This window comes from Danio rerio, chromosome 23 (assembly GCF_052040795.2).
Source record: "Danio rerio strain M-AB ecotype USA chromosome 23, GRCz13ab, whole genome shotgun sequence".
Classification (NCBI taxonomy): domain Eukaryota; kingdom Metazoa; phylum Chordata; class Actinopteri; order Cypriniformes; family Danionidae; genus Danio; species Danio rerio.
Genome location: NC_141043.1, coordinates 45,427,670 through 45,450,621, shown reverse-complemented (window position 1 = coordinate 45,450,621; position 22,952 = coordinate 45,427,670). Strand labels below are relative to the sequence as shown.

The 22,952-nt window shown below is 35.1% G+C and overlaps 2 protein-coding genes across 14 annotated transcripts in view; one reads left to right on the top strand and one right to left on the bottom strand.

Moving 5' to 3' along the window:
* shisal2a (shisa like 2A) overlaps positions 1 to 22,952 on the bottom strand; it is a 211,063-nt gene that overhangs the window by 109,043 nt on the left and 79,068 nt on the right. For 9 of the 12 annotated variants that reach the window (XR_015524002.1, XR_015524003.1, XR_015524004.1 and 6 more), the window contains exon 2: positions 1,275 to 1,422. Coding sequence is in view for 6 of the 12 variants with exons in the window: in XM_087307813.1 (XP_087163939.1) it covers positions 1,275 to 1,422 (148 nt within the window). In the remaining 6 variants the exon portion in view is untranslated. Of the gene's footprint in view, positions 1 to 1,274; positions 1,497 to 22,952 lie in introns of all 12 variants that reach the window. The other 3 variants (XR_015524008.1, XR_015524009.1, XM_087307817.1) reach the window with 1 other exon arrangement.
* Positions 5,404 to 22,952, top strand: part of slc1a7b (solute carrier family 1 member 7b) — a 149,410-nt gene continuing 131,861 nt past the window's right edge. Inside the window, exon 1 of one of the 2 annotated variants that reach the window (XM_087304981.1) lies at positions 5,404 to 5,768. In XM_087304981.1, the coding sequence (XP_087161107.1) occupies positions 5,628 to 5,768 (141 nt within the window). In that variant the 5' untranslated portion in view covers positions 5,404 to 5,627. 2 annotated transcript variants of the gene reach the window in all.

The window sequence follows — 22,952 nt, the reverse complement described above, 5'->3', positions numbered from 1 at the left end:
ACAAACTTTATGGTGGCTTGGGAAAGCCTAGAATGAACCACCGATTGAAGAAGTTTTAAAGTCTAAATAATTGAAGTAGTTAAGATGTTTGAATCAGTTGGCATAGAGAGATAAGTAAATTTGTTAGCATGATTCTAGCATGATTATGATTATGTCCTAAGTATGTTTCTAGTTTGAATTAGTATATTGCTAATATGGATTAGTATATTGTTAGCATGTACTGGTATGTTGCTAGTATGTCCAATGTAAATTCAAATATGCAATTTTTTTTTTTTTTTTTACAATGGAAGCCTATGGGACAGTTACTCAGGTACCGTAAGTGGTTGCTAGGGTGTGGCTAGTAAATTGAAATGTGATCAGTGATTGGCAGATTGGTAGTCTGAGTTAAATGAGCCCAACCTTAAGTCTGTATGACAGTCTGGGGCAAAGTTATGAGGTCACAAAGTTTGGTCCAATGTTAAGTCAATGGGACTTTTCCAAATTTTCCAGATCAGTTTTCGGAAAACCGTAAGTCAGACCAGTTGGAACAGATATAGCAACTTAATTCAGTATAGTTTAGGGTTAGTTTGGTGGTTGTAGTATGAATGATCGAGGAGGAAATGCATACAAAATAGTCTTAGAAGAAGATGAAGCCGGAAGAAGTTTATGTAGTATAACAGTATGTTTGCTTTCTCAAGCCACTATCAAACTTGGGAAATATTTAAAGAAAAAATAAAATCAATGTTTCACAGGAGGGCTAATGATTTGAGCTTAAACTGTACACACCGAACTACAGTGCTGTTTATTTGGATCTGTTTCCTCCTCCTTTAGCCCCATCATCATGCGTATGGTGTTCACACGCAGGGGTTCAGTGGGTTTTAATGAAGCATCTGACAGGCGAGTGTTTCTCTGCAAGACTCTTTCAGCTCACGCTCCATTAAAAGCTCTTTACTCATTGGCTCGCTGCAGTGTTTGTGTCTCTTCTGAGAGTCATTGATGAGAGTAAGACAGCTGGAGAGCGATGCTTAGCCTCCGCTGCTCTGGATTAATTGTGAATGAGGAGTGGAGATGTGTGTGGGATTATGTCATTCTCTCAGCTCTTGTACAAAAAAAAAACATTGACTGTGCAGAATATTTACCAACATAGGCTCATTCTGAAAGAGTAGCCCTATATACATGTCAGGAGAGTGTGAATTATGTAGCCAGAAGTACGCATGTCTGCTTTTTGTGTTTAAAAAGAACACTGCAGGGTGGTATGAAGCCGTTTCTTTTCGCTCTACTAGCTGACTGCTTACCTCCAAATGGACGCCTTTCCTGCTGTTACCAGTTTGCCCAGTGGCTCACCATGTTCGTCAGCGGACTTGAGATGCAGAGAGGAGATGACCATGACGACAGGGTTTGAGTTTAGTGAAGAGTGATTCCAGAAAGCAGGTAGGACAAAACCTGCAGGTAAGACAAAAACAAAAGGCAAACAATAAAATAAACAAGTAAATAACGGGGTGAGAATGTGGTAAAATCTAAAAATGTGGTAAAAACCAGGCGACCACAATGGCTTTTGCTTTTCTGGATTTTTTATTAAACGCTGTCAGTTGTGTTTAGGGAAGTGGGCGGGTCATTCAATGCTTTGAAAACACTATTGGTTGGAGGGGGGGGATTAGGGAAAGAGGAAGGTGGGTCAGTCGATCGGCTAGTCAGCCAGTCAACAGCGGCCTCTGGTGGACTTACATGAGAATAGCAGGTGTGAACGGCACTCGCGAGAGAAATTTGAGATTGAAAAAGTGTACACAGCAGCCTCTGGTGGATTCGCAAAAACAAAAACTGCAAAAAAACAAACCTGGGATGTATTTGGTGCCCTCCGTGTGGAGGCGTTTGAAGGCGTGAGACGCAGAGCACAGATGCTCTTGAAGACACTGATTAGCTTATTCAGGTGTGTTGGATTAGTGTTGGAGCTAAACTGTGCAGAACACCGGCCTTCCATGACCAGATCTGCATCCCAAATCGCATACCTATGCACTATTCTATGCCATTTTGTAGTATAAATAGTGTAAGTAGTGTGTTCACACTGAAAACTCTAAAAATAATATGTGCACTTCAATTACCCGGATGATGCAATTATTCAGCCGTTAAAATGAAGTGTGTAATGATGGACACTTCACGCACTGAACGACCGCAGGTTTGCTTACGTAGCGGAAGGGGCGGAGCTATCGGACGCACATGTTGAATAATTTTATTTATTTTGGATGGTGAAAGTAAAGTTCTCCTACGAGAGTGATTATAGTGCCTCCCGATGGTGAATGTGGCAATACTCACGGCAGGTATTATCTGATAATTCTGTTGTTTATTTCACTGATTTGGCAACCGTCAAACGTCATCAGGGAAACGCTTTGAATTTCCGCTTAGTAAAAAAACATTAGTGTGCCATTTGGGACGCCACTACATACATATACTATCCTGTTGAGAGTGTAAGTGCATAAGTACATAGTGCATGAGTGCATAGTGTATAGTGTACCATTTGGGACGCAGCTCTGCTCTTGACTATTTTGGACTTGACTTTAGAACCTCGTAAAAATGCAATTAAGACTTTTTAATGCCTTTAAGGGCCTACATTTTCCCATAATTGATTTATCAACTTTTAATACTTTTTAGGACCCCGCAGACATCCTGAGTAGACAGCCTCTGAAATGCATTTTACTGCACATCACAACAATAAAATTAAATTAAATTAAACAAGGGTGACATGGTGGCTCAGTGGTTAGCACTAAAGGTTGCTTGTTTGAGTCCCAGCTGGTCAGTTGGCATTTCTGTGTCGAGTTTGTGTTGACGTGGGTTTTCTCCGGGTGCTCCGGTATCCCCAACAGTCCAAACATATGCGCTACAGTATTACATTTGTAAATGGAATTGCCTGTAGTGTTTGATTTAGAGCTGCACTTTTCTGGCTAAAATGAGAATCCCAATTTTTTTGCTTAAAATAAAGATTTTCTAACGATTCTGTAGATGTAAAATTAAGGTTAATATGAGTCGGCAATTATTATTTATTTTTCTTAAACATAGGGTAAAACAATAATATTATGTGTAGGTCTGCTGGTTTCTATAAATAATTCTATTCTACTTATAATATTTCTGATGTTGAATTATGTTTAAGATATAGGCCTATGCTTGCAATCTGTCATTGACAGACCATTTAATTCACTGGTAAAATCAACATTCTGCAAACGTGAATAGTTTACATCTGAAAAGGGGCATCAGTTTACGGGCTTCATTCAGTTTACTGTTAAGAGTCCTCAAGTAGATGTTTACATCGTGTAGACTTGACATTATATCCACGATTACAGCACACGAGTGGCCCTCCTTAAAATATTGAGCACATTGATGCAGTATGTCTGCTCCGCGTCCTTTATAGACTCCAAACACCGACCACACGTAAAGCTAAACTGCGTTAAGCTGCTCATGTTTTTTCCACAAAACGGGCAAAACAACCCCTTGACTGCTGTCTATGTTTGGTCACCATAAACTTTGTTTACACCATGTTCTCCACAGCATGAAATTACCGCGCTCACCAACAACAACTTTACCCCGTTTCACTCCCGGTGTGTGGTACATTCCACGTCACTTCAGGTGTGGTACATTCCCTTTCCGTAAGGAATCTTTAATTGTAAATTTGTTTCGGGACTTGTAAAAGTGTTTTGTGTCTTGCTAATTTTTTATCTAAAATGTAAATTTGTTTCGTCCTTGGTAAAATAGTTTTTCCTATGTAATTGTGCCTGGTGATAGGTACAAATGTTTTTCAAAATGCAAAATAGTTTCGAGCTTTGTAAAAATGTTACACACTTTGTAATGCTGTTTTGGACTTCCCGGCCACCGTACTAAAGGGACTAAGCCCAATAAAATGAATAAAATAAAATAAAATGAAGGGCGACACGGTGGCGCAGCAAAGCAAGAAGGTCGCTGGTTCGAGCCTTGGCTGGGTATTTCTGTGTGGAGCATGTTCTCCCCATGTTAGCATGGGTTTCCTCCAGGTGCTCCGGTTTCCCCAACAAGTTCAAAGACACAGGTGGTACAGGTGAATTGGGTAAGCGAAAATTGTCCATAGTGTATGAGTGTGAATGAGAGTGTGAGCGTTTCCCAGTGATGTGTTGCAGCTGGAAGGGCATCCCCTGTATAAAACATATGCTGGATAAGTTGGCAGTTCACTCCGCGGTGGAGACCCCTGATGAATAAAAGGACTAAGTTGAAGTAAATTAATGAATGGATGAGAAAGAGATGGGCGCAGTGGGTTGCACGTTTGTCTCACAGCAAAAAGGTCACAGGTTCGAGCCCCAGCTGGGTCAGTTTGTGTTTCTGTGTGGAGTTTGCATGTTCTCCCCGCGTTAGCATGGGTTTCCTGCAGGTTTCCCCCACAAGTCCAAAGATACAGGTGGTACAGTTGAATTGGGTAAGCATAAATTGTCCATAGTGTATGACTGTGAAAGAGTGGAAGAGCGTTTCCCAGTGATGGGTTGCAGCTGGAAGGGCATCCCCTGTATAAAACATATGCTGAAGTTGGCAGTTCATTACCTTGTGGTGACCCCAGATTAATAAAGGGAGAAAGCCAAAAGAAAATGAATAAAAAAAATAAATTAATTAAATACACTTTACCTAAATTTAACATGCTTTGTATGGAAAGTCACTTTTGCCAGTTTTATTTGTGTGGAAACATCTAATGTATTCTTTGAAAGTTATTTTTTTTACTTGCATCTTGCCAAAGTAATCTTAAATAAAAAAAAAATTCTTTGTATTTTGTAGCATATCTAAACAGCAGATTTATTTTAATAGTGTCTTGTTTTTCAGTTTAAATATCCTAAACATCCTTAAAATAAGTTGTTTTCTAAAAAACAAAAAAGTCAGTCAGTGCATAAAACAAGAAAAAACATCTATGTGCCAGCAGGGGCAGAAAAAATGTAACTTAAATCATGAGATTCAAGCCCCATTGAGAGATATCAATCCTTATTCAAGCATAAACTTGCTTATATACATATTTATTAATTTTATTTTCACAAATCCTCTTTTTTTACCTCTGAAATTTATTTGTTAATAAAAACAAAAAATAGGTTTTTCCCAAAATGTGTAAAAATAAGGAATTGGAAACATCCAAACATTCACACACCAATAAATCAGACTCTTTCCCTTCATTCAGTGTCATTAACAAACAGATCCAGCCAGTTTGATCTTCATTTGATGCTGTGTGTGTGTGTGTGTGTGTGTGTGTGTGTGTGTGTGTATGTGTGTGTGTGTGTGTGTGTGCGTGCGCGTGTAATCCAGGCCACAGAGCCCTCTTCACACAGCATGCTTTGACTAATAGGATTGAAGCACGACAACACCAACTGTTGCTTGCTTCCCATTGGCTGAGCTGGAATCTGGGCGGAGCCACCCCCATCCCCAACGGTCAGAAAACAGTGGATGCTTAAAATGTTATGATCTTCTTAGTGTGTCGGCGCATAGTGAAGAAGGACGAGAACCGAAGGGAAAGAGTATGAGTGTTTGGGCCTGAGTACAAAGAGCGCTGGTATTATCCGCATCTGTAAGTCCCTTCGCTCTGCCATCTGCATCTGGACGCTGGATTTATGGAGATCTGCTAGTGTGGCTGGTGTTTTGTGGACGCGGGACTCACGATGGCCGTGGCGCTGGACGCAGTTTGGGTGCGAGTGAAGGGAGTCTGTAAGCAGAACGGCCTGCTGATCCTCTCGGTTTTGGCTGTGGTTATCGGATGTTTGCTCGGCTTCTTCTTGCGCTCCAAAAACCTCTCGGAGCAGGTTAGTCCTACTTTTGACCCAACAACCAATAGGGTTTAGAGATATAGGAAAAATATGTAATATTGTTGTTGACCCTTTTCACAAGATGCGTTTAAAGGTCATCAGCATCTTAAAATACATGAAAGTTTTTAATATTTAGATTTCTTTTTAAAACATATGAACATTTAAATGTATTTATGTATGTTTTATATCATCAGATTACATAATAATTAATAATAGTTTGTACAAGAGGCTGATTTGTACTTCTATAGAAGGCTACGGTGCAGCATTCGCACGGTCACATCGCTGTGGCTGGCGCGTACATGAACCTCTCAAAATTTGTAACTAAACGTCACAATAACGCAAGCTCTGTGATTGGTCGGCTTGGCTTCTGTGACCAGTGTGGGTGGGATCGAGAGCCGAGCGAACCTGTTGGAGCGAGTGTTCACAAGTGTCGAGTCCCATGAAGGAGCTCTAGATGTAAAGTTTTGTTTTGTGTTTAGCTTATGATTAATATTGTTGCACGTTTGCCGGTTACCACCTTAGAATGAGCGAGTTTGAGCTACTTGTACATTAGGGTAGCATTCAGAAAAAACTAAACGCCAGCGAAGTAACTCACGCAAATGCACATACAAACCTGCTAGAGTTTCAGAAGTCTTATTGCAGAGCAACACAAACAGCATGCAGAATTATAAATGCAAGACAAGTCACGCCAATCACTCGATGCAGATTATAAAGCGGCCTTAATGCAATGTGGATGGAGGTGGGACTGTAAATTTGACATTGTCTTCTCTTCTGTCTGCTGTTATCAGTCTTTTTTTCCTTTTTGTGTAAGTCTTGTTAACACCATTGTGGAGTTTAACTTTTATTACTTCAGCTAATAGGATTGTAAAAAAATTATACTCTCCTGTTGACTTCGCTCTAAGTTTACAAACTGTGACAACGTCCTCTAACAAAAAAACCCGGAAATGTGAAAAGGCTCCATTTTGATACCGCTATTTCTTATAATATAATGATTTTTGGTAACACTTTATAATAACTACACACTATGAATCATTTACTAAGCATTAGCATCATTCATTATTTGTTAAGCATAAACTCTACATTAATAAACGTTAGTAAGCAGTTTATAACTGCAGCTACAAATGTTCTATTCTTGACTTAAAAGCACCTATATAATGTGTTTAATAATTGTATTTTCATACTTAATTAATGATTTATTTTTCATTACTGAATTAAGTATCGCATTTTTTACAAACCGTTTGTATTTAAGAGTAGTTGAAGGTTTTTAGGATCATTCAGAATGAGTTAGTAAATGATTAATAAACTATTGAAATCAACATTTATATATCTTATTATTCAGGCATATACTAATAGTTAACTAATATGTTAATAAATGCTTTATTAACTCAACTTCATCTAGTTTTGTGACCTAATGTAAAGTGAGGACTATTCATGCTTCATAAATCCCTTATAAATGATTATTAAAGGCTCAGAATCAAATGAACAATAATCTTTGCAATCTTTTCTAAAAAATAAAATTACTGTAAAGTTTAATCATTGCCGAATAACAGGAGTGTCAAAATACGACATAAAACTGGATAAAACAACAACAAAATAATAATTTATTATTTTAATTTTAATTATTTTGATAAGGTTGCAACGATTTAGTTTTCATTTGAAGTACAGTTTCATTTGTGAATCTTTAAATTAATAGAAATGGATAATGTCATTCTTCCTGTTTATAATTGAACTGAGCCTTTATTTGTCATTTATAAGGGATTTATGAAGCATGAATACTCCTCACTTTAGATCAGGTCTCAAAACTGCATGAAGTTGAGTTAATAAAGCATTTATTAACATGCATAGTAACCATTAATATATGCCTGAATAATAAGACATATAAACATTGATTTCAACAGTTTATTACTCATTTATTAACTCATTCTGAATGATCCTAAAAACCCTCAACTACTCTTAAATACAAATGGTTTGTAAATAATGTGATACTTCATTTAGTAATGAAAAATAAATTATTAACAAAGTATGAAAGTACAATTATTAAGCACATTTTAAATATGTTTGTAAGTCAAGAATAGAGCATTTGTAGCTGCAGTTATAAACTGCTTACCAACACTTAATAATGTAGAGTTAATGCTTAACAGATAATGAGTTCACTATTTGCTAATGCTCAATAAATTATTTATAGTGTGTAGTTATTATAAAGTGTTACCTGATTTTTCTATCAGAATTATTTAACCACTTTTGATTTAAAAAAAATAAAATAAATAAATATATATATATATATATATATATATATATATATATATATATATATATATATATATATATATATATATATATATATATGTTTTTTTTTTCTTTTTTAAATGTTTCCCAAATGATTATTAACAGAGCAAGGAAATTTTCACAGTATGTCTGATAAAAAGTTCAGATGCAAAACCCTCTTAATCAATCAAACCTCTTTTCTTGTAAATGAGCATTTTCTATCAGGCTCCTATTATTAGGTTCAGACGTTTCATTTTATAGATAATAATAAGGTTATTAGCTAGTAAATAAAATATCTTTTTTCATAAATGTCACTTTAGACAATTCTTTGGTTTTTAACAAGGTAGATTTTCTCTTGCGTCAAAATCAGCAAAATCCTTTTGCGCTTTTTATGCAAAAACCCTTTAAATCCGCATATTGGGACAAGACAGTGTAATAGTTGAAAATCAGAAAAGATGCAGTTAGAAATTAGTTTACCAAACATAAAATACATACACAAACCACCTAAACCACACAAAGTGGCGGTTCATTCCAACACTGATTGAGATAAACCAGGGGAAAAGCAGAAGGAAAATGAATGAATGAAATCTGTCAATAAGTGCATTAGTCAATAACATTAAAACTGCCATTAATTAAATCTTAACAATCTGTTGTCATTTCTGATGTTTGGATTTAGATTTAATGCAAGTAGAACATTGTAAAAATTGTTAGCTAAGCTTGGTAGATTCGAATAATGTAGTGTAAAACATTATGAAACATCAATATATGCATGTGCATAGTCCATTATTGTAAAAGGATTATCAGACTAATAGGTATTATGAAGTAATATAAATAGTGTATAGTTTTATAAACTTTATTTATCTTTTAAAAATAGCTTACATTCGTAGATAAATCACAATGCAGGCCTACTGGGCAAAAAGGGGATGCCTTTCACACAATTTTAGAAGCTGTCATTTATTCTCAACATACTCACAAGGCCCTTTCACACAGTGATACCGGTAAATATATGGAACATTTCTGGAACGACTTTACCGGTATGTTCAAAAAAGCGCTGTTCACACAGGCGAGGAAGTTACGGAATTTTTCCAGAAAAGACCATTCACACATCCATTCCAAAATACTGGTAAATTCTGACATCATCAACCAGAAATGAGCTTTAAACGGCTGCGCTTGTGTTTGTAAGCATTTGTCAACATTACAAACTCTGTGGATGGATCAGTATTGTGAACAACTTCGATAAAAATATTGAGGAACACTTTCGCATATCGAGATGAACATGATATGTGTGTGTGCTGGTGCTCACGGGCTGTTTCATGGGCACACGCAAAGCTTGAAGGTAAACAAACAACAGCTTATCATAAGCATCTTATCGATGATTATTTACACGGCGTTAAGATGAACATATAAATGTTGTCTGACTAACATCTAGCAGCTAAATGTGTCTGGAAAAATATTCAAAGGCTTTTATTCTCCTAAACATCACGGACGTGAATGCGTCTGACTGTTCTGATTGGCTAAAGCAGTCGTCTCACATCAGCACGTTCTAGACGTGTACGCGCTTTTCCGGCAATCTTCCTTCGGTGTTCACATAGCGCAGCGTTCCGGCAAATTACCGGTAATGTTACAACTTCTCTTTCTGGAAAACAGCCAGAACGAATTTACCGGTATTTTCAAAAAAGGCCTGATCACACATACACAGCTTTCCGGAAAATTGTCAGTAATTTTCCGGAAAGGTCTTTATGTGTGAAAGGGGCTACAGTCTTGGTCTCTTTTTCGTCTCTTGTTTATCCTCATAGCATCCACGTGGGATAAAAGAACAGCATCTTAACTTGTGAAATGGAGTTGCTGTTTAATGTATAGTAAATCTGACTCAAAGTAGCCTCACTGCGCAAAAAATGGTTATGAATGCATGCTACACTTCCGCTGTACATAGTGTTGTCTTTTTCTTATAATGCAGAGAGTTTTGAGGTAAGGGATGTTTTCATTTGCCATTTACTGACAGCCGGACAGGCTCATGCAGTTCATCAACCTCCGTCTTTTAAAATCCAAATCGAAAGCAGAATAAGACAGTCTCCTCATAAAAGCCGGTGTATCAGCCCGCTGCTACATTGAAAACATACGATTCGATTCCAGCCTTCTGATTGGTTCTCGGGATATAGCGGCTTTTGCTGCCATGGGCAGGTGGCGTTTGGAGGATTTTGCCAACAAACTGTTATTTCTAAATGAGCTGACCCTGGTATTTAGATGATTTGAAGCAAATCTATTTTTTAATGGTGTACTACGTACCTAATGTGTTCAATCAATGTCTTTAGCTCATTTTTGGCGGAAGTGACATTTAGCGGCTTTTGCATCTGAAATCTAATTTTTTTCTTCTGGAGAAAGTCTTGTTTGTTTTATATGAGCCAGAATAAAAGCAGTGTTTAATTTTTTTAAAACATTTTTTTCCCCCGATAGTCTACAGAACAAACCATCGTTATACAATAACTTGCCTAATTACTCTAACCTGCCTAGTTAACCTAATTAACCTAGTTAAGCCTTTAAATGTCACTTTAAGCTGTATAGAAGTGTCTTGAAAAATGTCTAGTCAACTATTATTTACTGTCATCATGACAAAGATAAAATAAATCAGTTATTAGAGATGAGTTATTAAAACTATTATGATTAGAAATGTGTTGAAAAAATCCTCTCTCCGTTAAACAGAAGATGGGGGAAAAATAAACAGCAGGGCTAATAATTCAGGGGGGCTAAAAAAATCTGACTTTAACTGTAGGTGTTTATTTATTTAACGATATTAAAATAAACAGATTAAATATACTTTTCTGATTGAATGGAGACCAAAAAAAAAAAAAAAAGAAAACATTTAGTCTCAAAAACATTATGAATGAGCGAAAAACATTGCAGATATTCGGACTCTGATTGATTGTTGTCATTTTCCACCATTAGTGTTTATTTTCCACCATTGGTGTTTATGTGTATGCACTGGTGCTCCAGGTTGGAGCATTGGGCTATCGACCCACCTCACAAAAAAATTTGATCAACATGGTGTAACTAAAATACAACATAGATGTAAACGGCCCTGGGAGTAAGTAATGCAAAAATAACTATAATTTATCACACATGCTATACGTTTATTGCATTTATCGTATATGCGATACATCGGTCAGAATTATTAGCCCCCCTGAATTATTAACCCCCCCGTTTTTTTTCCCCTGATATCTGTTTTTTTTTAACAAATTTTTTTTTAACACAATAGTTTTAATAACTCATCTCTAATAACTGATTTATTTTATCTTTGTCATGATGACAGTAAATAATATTTGACAAGATTTTTCCAGACACTTCTACACAGCGTAAAGTGACATTTAAAGGCTTAACTAGGTTACTTAGGTTAACTAGGCAGGTTGGGGTAATTAGGCAAGTTATTGTATAACGATGGTTTGTTCTGTAGACTATCGAAAAAGTAGCTTAAAGAGGCTAATAATTTTGACCTTAAAATGGTTTTTAATTTTTTTTTTTATTTGATTCTAGACGAAATAAAACAAATAAGACTTTCTCCAGAAAAAAAAAAAATATTATCAGACATAATATTGTGTGTGTGTGTGGGGAGGGGCAAAGCATTAAAATACACTCCAAAACCTTTCCCTACTCACGTAAGACATGGCATCATTTTGTCCGATTGGGTTTATTTTGCTTATATTAATATTAGCTTTTTTCTCAGGCTGCTTTTTTTTTGATTTAGTAATTTTACTTTTGTGGCAAAAATAGACCATTTTCATTGCTTTTAACATGAAATAACTGAACATAAACATAAGGAAAAGTTGGGTTTTGATGCTGACGTAATTTTCTCAATTTGCATTACATTAATAAGTTCAAGTTTATTTATTTATAGAGCACATTTAAAAGCAGTCACAAGACTGACCAAAGTGCTGTACATAAGACAAGGTAAAAATAAAAAGAAAGAATTTAAAACATAGAAATAAGGCAAGAGAAACGTCTTTAACAATGTAGCAGTAGAAAGGACTATTAAAATAATCTTAAAAAGCCAAACTAAAAAGGTACTTTTAAGAAGTGATTTAAAAATAGATAATGATTGAGCCATCCTAATCTCAAGGGGCAAGGTGTTCCATAACCGAGGACCCGCCACAGAGAAAGCTCTGTCCGCTCTACGTTTCAGCCTGGACTGAGGAACTGAAAGAACATAATAATATTAATAATAAAATCTGATCAATACATTTTTTATTTTTGAACTGTTGAGATTTCAGATATTGGGATATTAGGTTTTTCATATGCATTGCACAGTTAGTATTAATATTAATATTTATCTGAATTTTTTATTACAATTTTCTAAACAATAAATAAAGCTTATTCAAATATTTAAATACAAATACAAGATGCATTTACTTAAAAAATAGTTTCTGCTTAAAACAAGAGAATCTGTCAGTGCATTAAGAAAATTAAGCTGAATTTAGTGAGAAAACATTTCATTTCAACTGACAGAGACCTTATTATATTAATCTGCATAATATTTTACCGTTTTATTTTTGTATAATTATACAAATCTAAACTATAAAAGGCATCTAAATTAATAATATTTTTTTTTTTATAAAACAGACATATAGTTTATTCACACAAGCTGTACTTCTGACTAAAAACACGAAAATCTGTAACAATATACCAATATGTAACAATATAATTTCTGTAGTGTCACTCACTCTGTGTTACTCCAACAACTAAATAAAAAGCAAAAAAAAAAAAGGCGGCGTTTCTTTTTTTCCTCTATTTTTTCATTTTGAGTCGTGCGCTTCAACTAAAACCCCACCGTTATGATTCTCAAATACGCCTAAAAATAAAAGCTCCACAGGCCATTTGCTGTGGCGGCCGGGGATTATTCTCCAATCATACAAATGCTCTTAGTAATTGTACATTAAGCAAGTGCTGCTTAGCCTCGCAGCGTTTAAAGCGGGTCGGTGATGCTATCTGCCGTTTCAGCTAAATTAGAATGGGCTCTTTAAAAAAAAAATATTTGGCTTATTTTGCAAGAGAAACCCAGTTTGGATGTGGACGAGAAGCACAATGTTGTGTGCGTTTATGCATCTGACAGATGCTTTATCCAGAGTGATTTATGTTTTGTTGGTTCATGCATGCACTGGGAATTGACCCCATGACCTTGGTGTTGCTCAAGTTACAATCTGATAAAAAAAATCTATAATAAAAGAGCACAGTGTGCTGTATTATTGGCAAAGAATCTTAACAGTTGTTTCAGCTGTATTTTAAAATGCATTGTGTTTTACGTTTAACAAAAATGCACATAAAACAAATGAAAAATGTCCAGACAGAAAACTCAGTACATTTTAATAACATTCATTCATGTATTTATTTATTTATTCATGTTTTTATTTGTTCATTTATCTATTTATGTCTGTCTGTCTGTCTGTTTGTTTATTTATTTACTTATTCATTTATGTATTTATTAATCTTTTTATTTATTTATCTATTTATTTAATCATTAATCTTTATTTATTTAATCACCTAAACTGTTTAACACTAAATTTGTTTATTTATTTACTTATCTAATTATTTATTTATTTATGTTTATCTATCTATCTATCTATCTATCTATCTATCTATCTATCTATCTATCTATCTATCTATCTATCTATCTATCTATCTATCTATCTATCTATCTATCAATTTTTCTATTTATTTATATGCTTATTTATTTATTTATTTATTTATTTATTTATTTATTTATTTATTTATGTCTATCTGTCTATCTATCTATCTATCTATCTATCTATCTATCTATCTATCTATCTATAAATTTTTCTATTTATTTATATGCTTATTTATTTATTTATTTATGTCTATCTATCTATCTATCTATCTATCTATCTATCTATCTATCTATCTATCTATCTTTATGTATTTATTTATTCATCTATGTATTTAATCATTCATAATTAATTATGTATTCATCTATTTATGAATTTATCTATTTATTTATTTATTATTCTTAATTTATTTATTCATCTATTTATTTATTTATTTACTTATCTATCCATTTATTTATTTGTTTATTTACTTATTCATCTGTCTAAAATTAGTCATTCATTTATTTCACTTAGCATGCATTTCAAAGGTTGGCACAGCGGAATGAACCTCCAACTATTCCAGCATATGTTTTTAGCAGCGGATGGCCTTGTGCTGGTAAACACCCATACACTTTCACATTCACACACCCAACGGCCAATTCATCTACAGTAAATGTCTTTGGTCTGTGGGGGAAACCGGAGCACCCGGAGGAAACCCACACCAACACGGAAAGAACATGCAAACACACACTGAAATTTCAGCACAGACTCAAACCACCGACCTTCTTGCTGTAAGACAACAGTTCTAACCACTGACCCACCGTCCCACCCCAAATCGTAAAAAAAAAAATGCATTGAAAATAAATAAAAAATGTCCTGACAAAAAAAACGACATTAATACCATACAGTATTATTTATTTATTTTTTTGCTTATTTATTCATTCATGTATTTATTCATTCATCTATTTATTTATTTATTCATCTATTCATTTATTTATTAGTTTATCTATTTATTTATGACCATCTATCTATCTATCTATCTATCTATCTATCTATCTATCTATCTATCTATCTATCTATCTATCTATCTATCTATCTATCTATCTATTTATTCAGTTATGCAGTTATTTATTTATTCAATTTTTATCAATACTTATCTATCTATAAAATATAGATTGAAGATTTAGTGCATTTAATTAACCCAATACATTTTTTACAGTGCAATTTAAATATAAATAACATTTCATAGGTTTGCAATGAGGCAGTAGATTTATATTAAAGTTCCAGAAAATTTTCAGGACTATATTTTCATTTCCAAGTTAGAAACTTTTTTTTTCACCAAAAGGTTTGATCTGTCGGTGAACTTGTTAATACAATAGTATTCTATGTGCATAATAGCTTACAGCACAAGTGTGTTTTAAGTTTAAAAACTAAATTTATATAATTTAAATAGACAGATAATCATTAAAAATATTTTGTGCGCGGGATTCAAGAAAACATCAGTGCATGCAGTGCTGTGTGCATGTGTTCTGAAGAATATTTATGGTAGAGAATTCCATTAAATCTGGTTGTTTTAACCAAAATTATTCAGTAAGATATATTTTCAACAACAATTTATGACCACCAGCAGTGTTGCTCTTGCAGACTGCTGAAGAACTCACTTTCAACTGCACCACAAATCCCTTCATGCACTTCACTCACACACCTAGTCCAGATTCCCCTTGACTGCAAACACACACAACTGAAGCTGTTCAGGACTAATCAGATGGATTATAAACACAGCACACATACACAACACATCATTGCTGAGTCTTGTTTAGAGCATCATGTAAGCGTTATCTTTTTCTTGCCTTCCTGTATTTTTAACCGTCCGCCTTCTTTTGACAACAATTCTGGATTTCCTGTATGCTCCTGTTAGCCCTAGTTTGGATTGTTGCCGGCCTGACTATTCTTGTTAATAAACTGCCCGTGGATCCTGTTGTTCTAGACCCTTACGTGACAGTTTAGTACCATGTTAAAAATGAACCATAAAATAATGAATTAAATCCAGTTAAATCCCATATATTCCTATATTAATAGTTTTGTTTCTGTTCTGTTTAAATAAATGCAGCATTGCTGAGCAGATTTAACTAAAACATATCCAAAAATATATGCAAATGTCATAAAGCAGAATTTTGCTGTCAGTATTGAGAGATCAGTTGTTGATGCAAATTAGCCCATCAGCTGCTTATAACAATAGACAAGTCCTTCACTGTGCGAAAAAAAAAAGATAATTTCTCACATCACACACTGCTTTTATTTCCCACTCATACACACTCCATCCCTCTCAGGAGCAAGTAATCAAATCACAAGCATCCTTTGGTAATGGCGAGCACTAGAAATTACTGTTAGTAAGTATCTCTCATTAGCTTTTTATATACGTATGGAGTTTCGCCGGGCTATTATGTGATTGTTTTATATGAACTGAACATGAGTCATGAGAGAAAAGAAGCACTGGTGTATTTAACAACTTTAAGTACTTTGTTGTTTAAATGAACGTACTTATGGTATGTGGTATGGTACAGTAAAGTACAGTTCGATATGCTTTTATGGCTGTTTCCACTGTCAAAAGGTACCAAAAAGCGAACTGTACCGTACCAAATTTTGGGTACACTTTGGAAAAGGTACCTAGCTCAACAAAAATGTACCAAAAGAATTTGCCATGTTTTTTTTTTTTGCCATGTGTTCATATATGTTGCATTTATTTATTGATTTATTTTATATAATTGCAGACGTTACAGTAGGCTATTTCGCACACATCATTGATCAGCAGTTATCATTGTTCACAGAAAGGTTAGTAATGAACATTTATGCACAAGTATTTATGTGTATAAAGCATCTGTTTTGTAAGAAGTGCTTCTCATATGATATGTGAACGACCTGTACAGCTTTACTGTCGACATTTCCTTGAGCAAGAATGACGTCGACTGAGACTTTGTCATACACCACACCCACCATTGGTACCCTTTTGGCAGTGGAATTGCAAGGTGACCTGTACCAACTCGTACCATACAGCTCAGTGGAAACGGACCATTAGGGGCTGCTTGATTTTGATGATTGTGCTGTCAACATTGGGATGTGAAAATAAGGGATATGCCCACCATAATAAGGGATACCCCCGACCATAAATAAAGGACCCCTCCTCCCCTCCTAATAAATCCCCAAATTAGTAATATGTTCATTAGGAGCTGTTTTATTGTAAACAAACAGTTAAATGTTTTATTATTATCATTTACAAAAGAAAATTATTATTATTTTACATATAATTGTTATTATAATTATTATTTACAAAAGAAAATTAGCATAAATTAGCAGCTAAATAAATTAGCAAACAGTTCAGCTTATTAAAATTAATTATTTAAGCTATTATAATGAAATAGAATCAAGTTATCAAATCTCATAATCCGTTTCTTCACAGTATAACTTACACATTCTGATTAAAGAGCAACAAATGAATCTCTAATTCATTTAGATTTTTCGTTTGATTACAATAAAATAACAGAGGTGTCACTTTAAAAACGCACACATCTAACGTTATAATGAAAGCTTTCGATTGCTTTCCTAACCTTTTATGCTTATTTAGGACTAAATTAGTTGTGTTTGAAAAAAAAAATGACCAAAATCGATAACTTTAGATTATTAATTATAAGTATATGTCCATTTAAACACACATCCAATACCCAGACTCTCACTTCACTTCAAATCGCATGTGCAAAGTCCGTTTAGGATTCGTTTATTTATCACTATGGAGCACGTCAGCTGACAGTCACGCACTGCTATATGACTGTTTTGAGGATTGCATATGAAGGGGAGACGGCACCTGTAATGAAAAGGAAAGGGAATCCCGCCTTTTTATATTTCTTTCAAAGTGTTTTCATGCCTAAACAAAGCGGAAGCACAGAACAGACTCACATTTAAGAGCAAGGGACAGCCCCTGGTGGTTCGGCGGTATAGGTTGCATATAGAGAGGCTCTTCAGTTTTTCTCTTCAGAAAAAAAACAGAAAATATGGGAGAAATACCGGAAAATACCTTTACGAGATGATAGCGGAATAGAATTGTATACGGGAGAATCCCGGGAAAAACGGGAGGGTTGACAGGTATGGTTCTAGGATGTGCTGTTATTTTTAGATAAGGCATGTTTTAAGCACATTAGTTTCATATCACTACGCTGAATGATTTCAGTTATTTCACAGCTACAGCAGTAAAAAACAAAGAGTTATATCAAAACAACAGAGGGCTTTGGATGAGATATGTAAGAAACTAGTCCTATCCACAGAAACAGTTGCAAAATAAGCTAAAATAGGGCTTAATAAATGTCTTTAGTTCACTTTTTTTCTGTTAAATGCAATTCATACAAAACTGTGATGCTGCTGCTATGACTAGCTTAGAGATGTGACCTTATTAGTCACAAACTGCCCTCTCTGCACATCAGCTTTTCTGACAGCTGTGCACTTGTTCCGTGCATCTTATATCTTTTGAAGCATTTCCCCCTTCATTAACAAATATCTTTTTATAGTAACTGAAGTATTCAACACGTCACCATTTTTTCCCAGAAAATATAATTTTCACAACCAGTGCTGTCAACTTGAAATTTTCACCAGATGTTGGTAACAACCAAAGAAATCCATATATGCAAAGGAAAGTAATCTAATTAGTTTACAAATGTAATTCTGTGTGATAAAATGAAAATAGGACAAAAAAACATTGAACATATTGAAGAAAGGGAGGTGTAGAAAGGCAGTGAAAGCCCAGACTGCAACTGAAATCTCTCAGTAGTTCTTCAGCAACTCTCTGCCCTTCCTCAGTGTAAATGAATATCAGCTGCTTCAGTCCAACATCTACATTAGCAGGAGGATGAAGATGAAACCAGGGTGGACATTTCAGCAACACAACCAAGGAAACTCTCAGATGCTTTCAGAGAAAGAAAATCAAGCTGTAGAATGGCCCAGCCAATCACCTGAAATGAATCCAATAGAAAATGCAAAATAAAGCTCAGATATGATAGACGAGACCCACAGAACCATCAAGATTTTGACACTCTGTTCAAGTCTGTGAGAAACTCACATCTCAGCAATGCATGTGACTTCATTTTTCATTTTAGAGGCGTATTAGCTGCAGTCAAAAGAAACACATCAGTATCAAGCACATTTCAGTAGCTCAGCTTTCTCCTGGTGTCTTTCCATTGTTATTAAACAAAACAGATTTTCGGATTTCTGTTTTGCTTTGATATATATATATATATATATATATATATATATATATATATATATATATATATATATATATATATACCTGTATATATATCAGGGCTCAACAATAAGAGTTGCCCGGTGGCCCGGGGCCAGTGTGAAAGACACTTGGGACAGTAGACAGGATTGTTACCCAGTAACATTGAGAACGTTTTTTTTTTTTTTTGTAACGTGGTAACAACCAGTACAGCGAAAAGATGGCAACATGGCGGCAAAATTAAACAATGAGGCTAAAAGAAAACGTCTGTTTCTAAAGTCTTTTCTAAAGAAGACAATTACATGGGAAAAAAATTAAGAAACTGAAAAAAAAAAAAAAAAAAAAAAAAAACAGTTGTCAGTTTGGCAAGCCATTTTTATAAAAAATATTTCGAATTGCATTAAAATACCAGCACATTTTTCATACTGCTATTTCATTTGCATAAAATCTTGAATTTTGCTCATTATACATTTATTAACATATTTAAAATGTTTAAATTCTAGATTCACAGGCATAATTTTGCCATTATTTAAAATATGTGGCTAAGAAATAGCTATTAACTTTTTAGTTTTTTTTTTTTTGGTGGGGCCAGTGAAAACTTTGGCAGGGCAAGTGAAAATCTCAACCAATGGCCCAATCGGACCCGTATAAAAAATCCTTAGCGTTGAACCCTGTATATGTATATTTATTTTTAACCAAAATCTGGTTTAATTCCAAGTCAACAGCTCCTTCAGAATATTTTCCACAGAAAAAAAAAAAAACATGACATCTTGACTACTCCATACTTCAAAAAGTGTGAATGCTGGATTGACATTCATTACATGATCACTAATTAGATGTGTCATTATTTGTAACTTTAGGTGGTTTCTAAAACTACATCTGTCAGTGTTGTTTTCATTCTCTCGTATCGGAACTGACAGCTAATATTAACCAATCTATTCGCATTCTGTTCTACAAAGTGGGCCAATAAGAAGAGCTTGAAGGTGGAACCAGCATTGTAGGCATTACTGACATGTCAACTGTCTTAAGCCATTCCTGGGTGCTGGGTTTGAAGATTTTTAGGTGCAAAGATGCTTAATGCGTGAATGCCTCCTAATTCTGTGCATGTGATAAACATTTTGCTGTGAAAACTGGTCACACGACAACAATCATATACACTTGCACAAATGCTGCCAAATATATTTTGAGGTCGCATAGATCAGATTTTGGATGCATATGCGACCAAAATGTTCGCAATTTCGAGACCTGTATTGCAGAATTGCTGACCAAATTATATAGCGAGTTCCTGTGATTCCCATCCTTGGTTAGTCCAGCCATCTAAAACCACCAGTGTCTATTGTGGCACATTGGCAAAATGAAGTGCCTACCACTGCACTAGACAGAATTCAGAGTTTATTTCAGAAGCTCTCTCTCAAACACTTTTCTTTGTAAAGCTTGGTGATGGCAATCCATGTAATCTCAAACACTGTGAGCTGTGAAGAGCGAAGAGTCTTGCAAATGTGAAGTACGTCTGTTTACCTTTTTACATTTTCAAAGCAGATATGAAACCAAACACTCCAATTTTAAACAAGTGTTTACAGAAACTGGAAAAGAGTGTGTGTTGTTACAGTTGTGTGTTTGCTGTTTTATGAGCACTGAATCACATTTGTGTTCTTATTGTGGAAGCTGTTGGTTCAGTTTGCGCTGGCATTTGTTCAGTCTCTCTCAGACACAAGACTCTTCTTGACTTTGCTGTATTACACAAGAACACTTAATAAACAGTCACAGTGTTTTGACAGTGAATCTTACAGCCCAACAAGTAGACGTTTGTATTGTTTGTTGTGTTATATGCCAGTGAGAAACTCTAAAGTCCCATTTGGATTTCTATTTTGGTTACGACAGTCACTGTGTCAGATTAATAAAGAGCCCCTATTATGTTTTTTTGAGATTGACCTTCCATGTAGTGTGTAAAACAGCTCTAAGTGAAGTGAAATATTCAGCTAAGGATTAAATCTGAAAGTGGACAGTGTTTAAAACTACTAATTCATTACTAAAAGAGTCGACTTATAATGCTTCAAATGAATCGCCTTGATAATGAGTCTTTAGCAGTTTCGGCGTGACATGGATAAGAAACTTAAGCCCCACCCAGTTGTTGCGCACGCAAACCCGGGAAAAATTTAAACCTGTGGCCCCGCCCACTAGCAAGGAAAAAGAGGCTAGACACACACTGTAGCAGACGCCGGTTGAATCAACGCTGTGCTCAGCTGGATATTATTGGAAGTGAGAGGAGAAAGTTAGTGCTATTTTTCTTTCGCCAAAGATGAAACTGTGAAGAGTGGTTGAGGTTTACTTTTGCAAAAATACCTCAGCAATATTGACCCGGCCTTGTGCTGTTCGAGGACTTCTGGAATGTAAATGCTTACAATGAGGCATTCATCGGCTGTCCGTTAACATTCCTGTCAGGTTCGGGTCAAAGCGGACCAATTTACAAATTAAACACTCATAAATATTGTGCTTTATCTCATTGCCTCAAGGCCTTATGATTTGTCCACACTAAACATTTGAACATAAAAGTGATGATCACCTCTCTTTCATTGAATTTTGAGTGTTTTAATCAACCTTGTTACACCTGTGGTGTTCCCGGTCAAAAGTGACTGCCATAGAAAATAAATGGGTATCCAGACTACTGTACTGTATATTCATCCCTTAGACAGAAAACATCACCATACACACCACCCCTCACTCACCCACTTCAGACTGAACATACTCTGCAATCTTTGCAGGTAAACATCTCTTTTCCATGCTTATGAGCCATTCCTCCAGCCTGATTTCACAAGGAAACGTGACTATTTTACGTTTTGTCAGTTTAGTGGTTAACTCGTACAAGTTCAGTGGTATGAAAATGTAGGATTTTAAAAAGGAGGCGTGGAACCCAACCCCACCCCTAAATTAAACCGTCATTGAGGAAAAGCAAAACGTACTAAATTGTATAAATAAGAACGTACAAATTCATACAGATTAGCCACTAAATCAGTAAGTTATGAATTGCGGTGAGATAGCGTTGGATCCTCCAACATAAGTCAACATCCTGATAATACAATGTTTCATATCTTCACACAGACTAGATAGGTGTTATGTGAACACATGTGTCTTTCTTTCTTTCTCTCTTTCTTTCTTCAGCCTCTGGGTGTAGCAGGATTACTTTTAGCTTAGCATAGACCATAAACATCTCACTGAAAAATGACCAAAGTATACTTAGTGCTATTTCTGTGTCCATGCTCACCGTCTATATCCTCAGTCACTATCCCCTATATTAGTACATTAATATAGTCCAATTGAAGGACTGAATGAATTTTAATTTCTTAGGTCAGACCCTGTGATAGTTATTTTAGTGAGCTGTCTATTATTAATGAAAAAGTATTTTGATTTCTGTCATCTATTGTTCATTTTGTAATATATTTTCAGCGCCTATTTGTATTTTTACCGCAGTTATTTTGTCTAATTCTCTAAATTCATGTTAAACAATACTTTAAGACTTTGTTCACAGCTAAAGAATGTCGAAAAAAAAAAAACTTGGTGAAAAATGTTTTTTTTTGTGCTAATATAAGAGCATTTAAAACGGAGCGGTCAATTTTGACCGAAAACACTAAAGTAAGGGACAGGACGTGAACACTACACGAGAATTAAAGGAAGGATTAGAAAAGACTTGATGTAAGGGACTATGTCAGTATATGATCAGTGGATCATGGATCAGTTTCTTCCTCCATTTCACAAGTTTAAGTACGTGCAATTAAAATGGCTCTCTCCTTGTATTCTCTAGCTTGCAAATGATGTATTTGTTTTTTTACTTGTAACCACTTGTACTGTATCAGGTTAACTCTTTAAATTCTCATAGCGTGTCTAAAGCCACGTTTAGAACGCGATGTGTGCCGCTTTGTTTACGGATTTAAATGCATTTGTGAGCTCGCGTTCCACTGCCATTTGCCAGAATTATGGCCATCGTCAGCTGATCGTACACATGTGCAGCAATCAAGGTTCAAAATAGTTTAGCTTTTGCCACTGTGTAGATTAATACTGAAT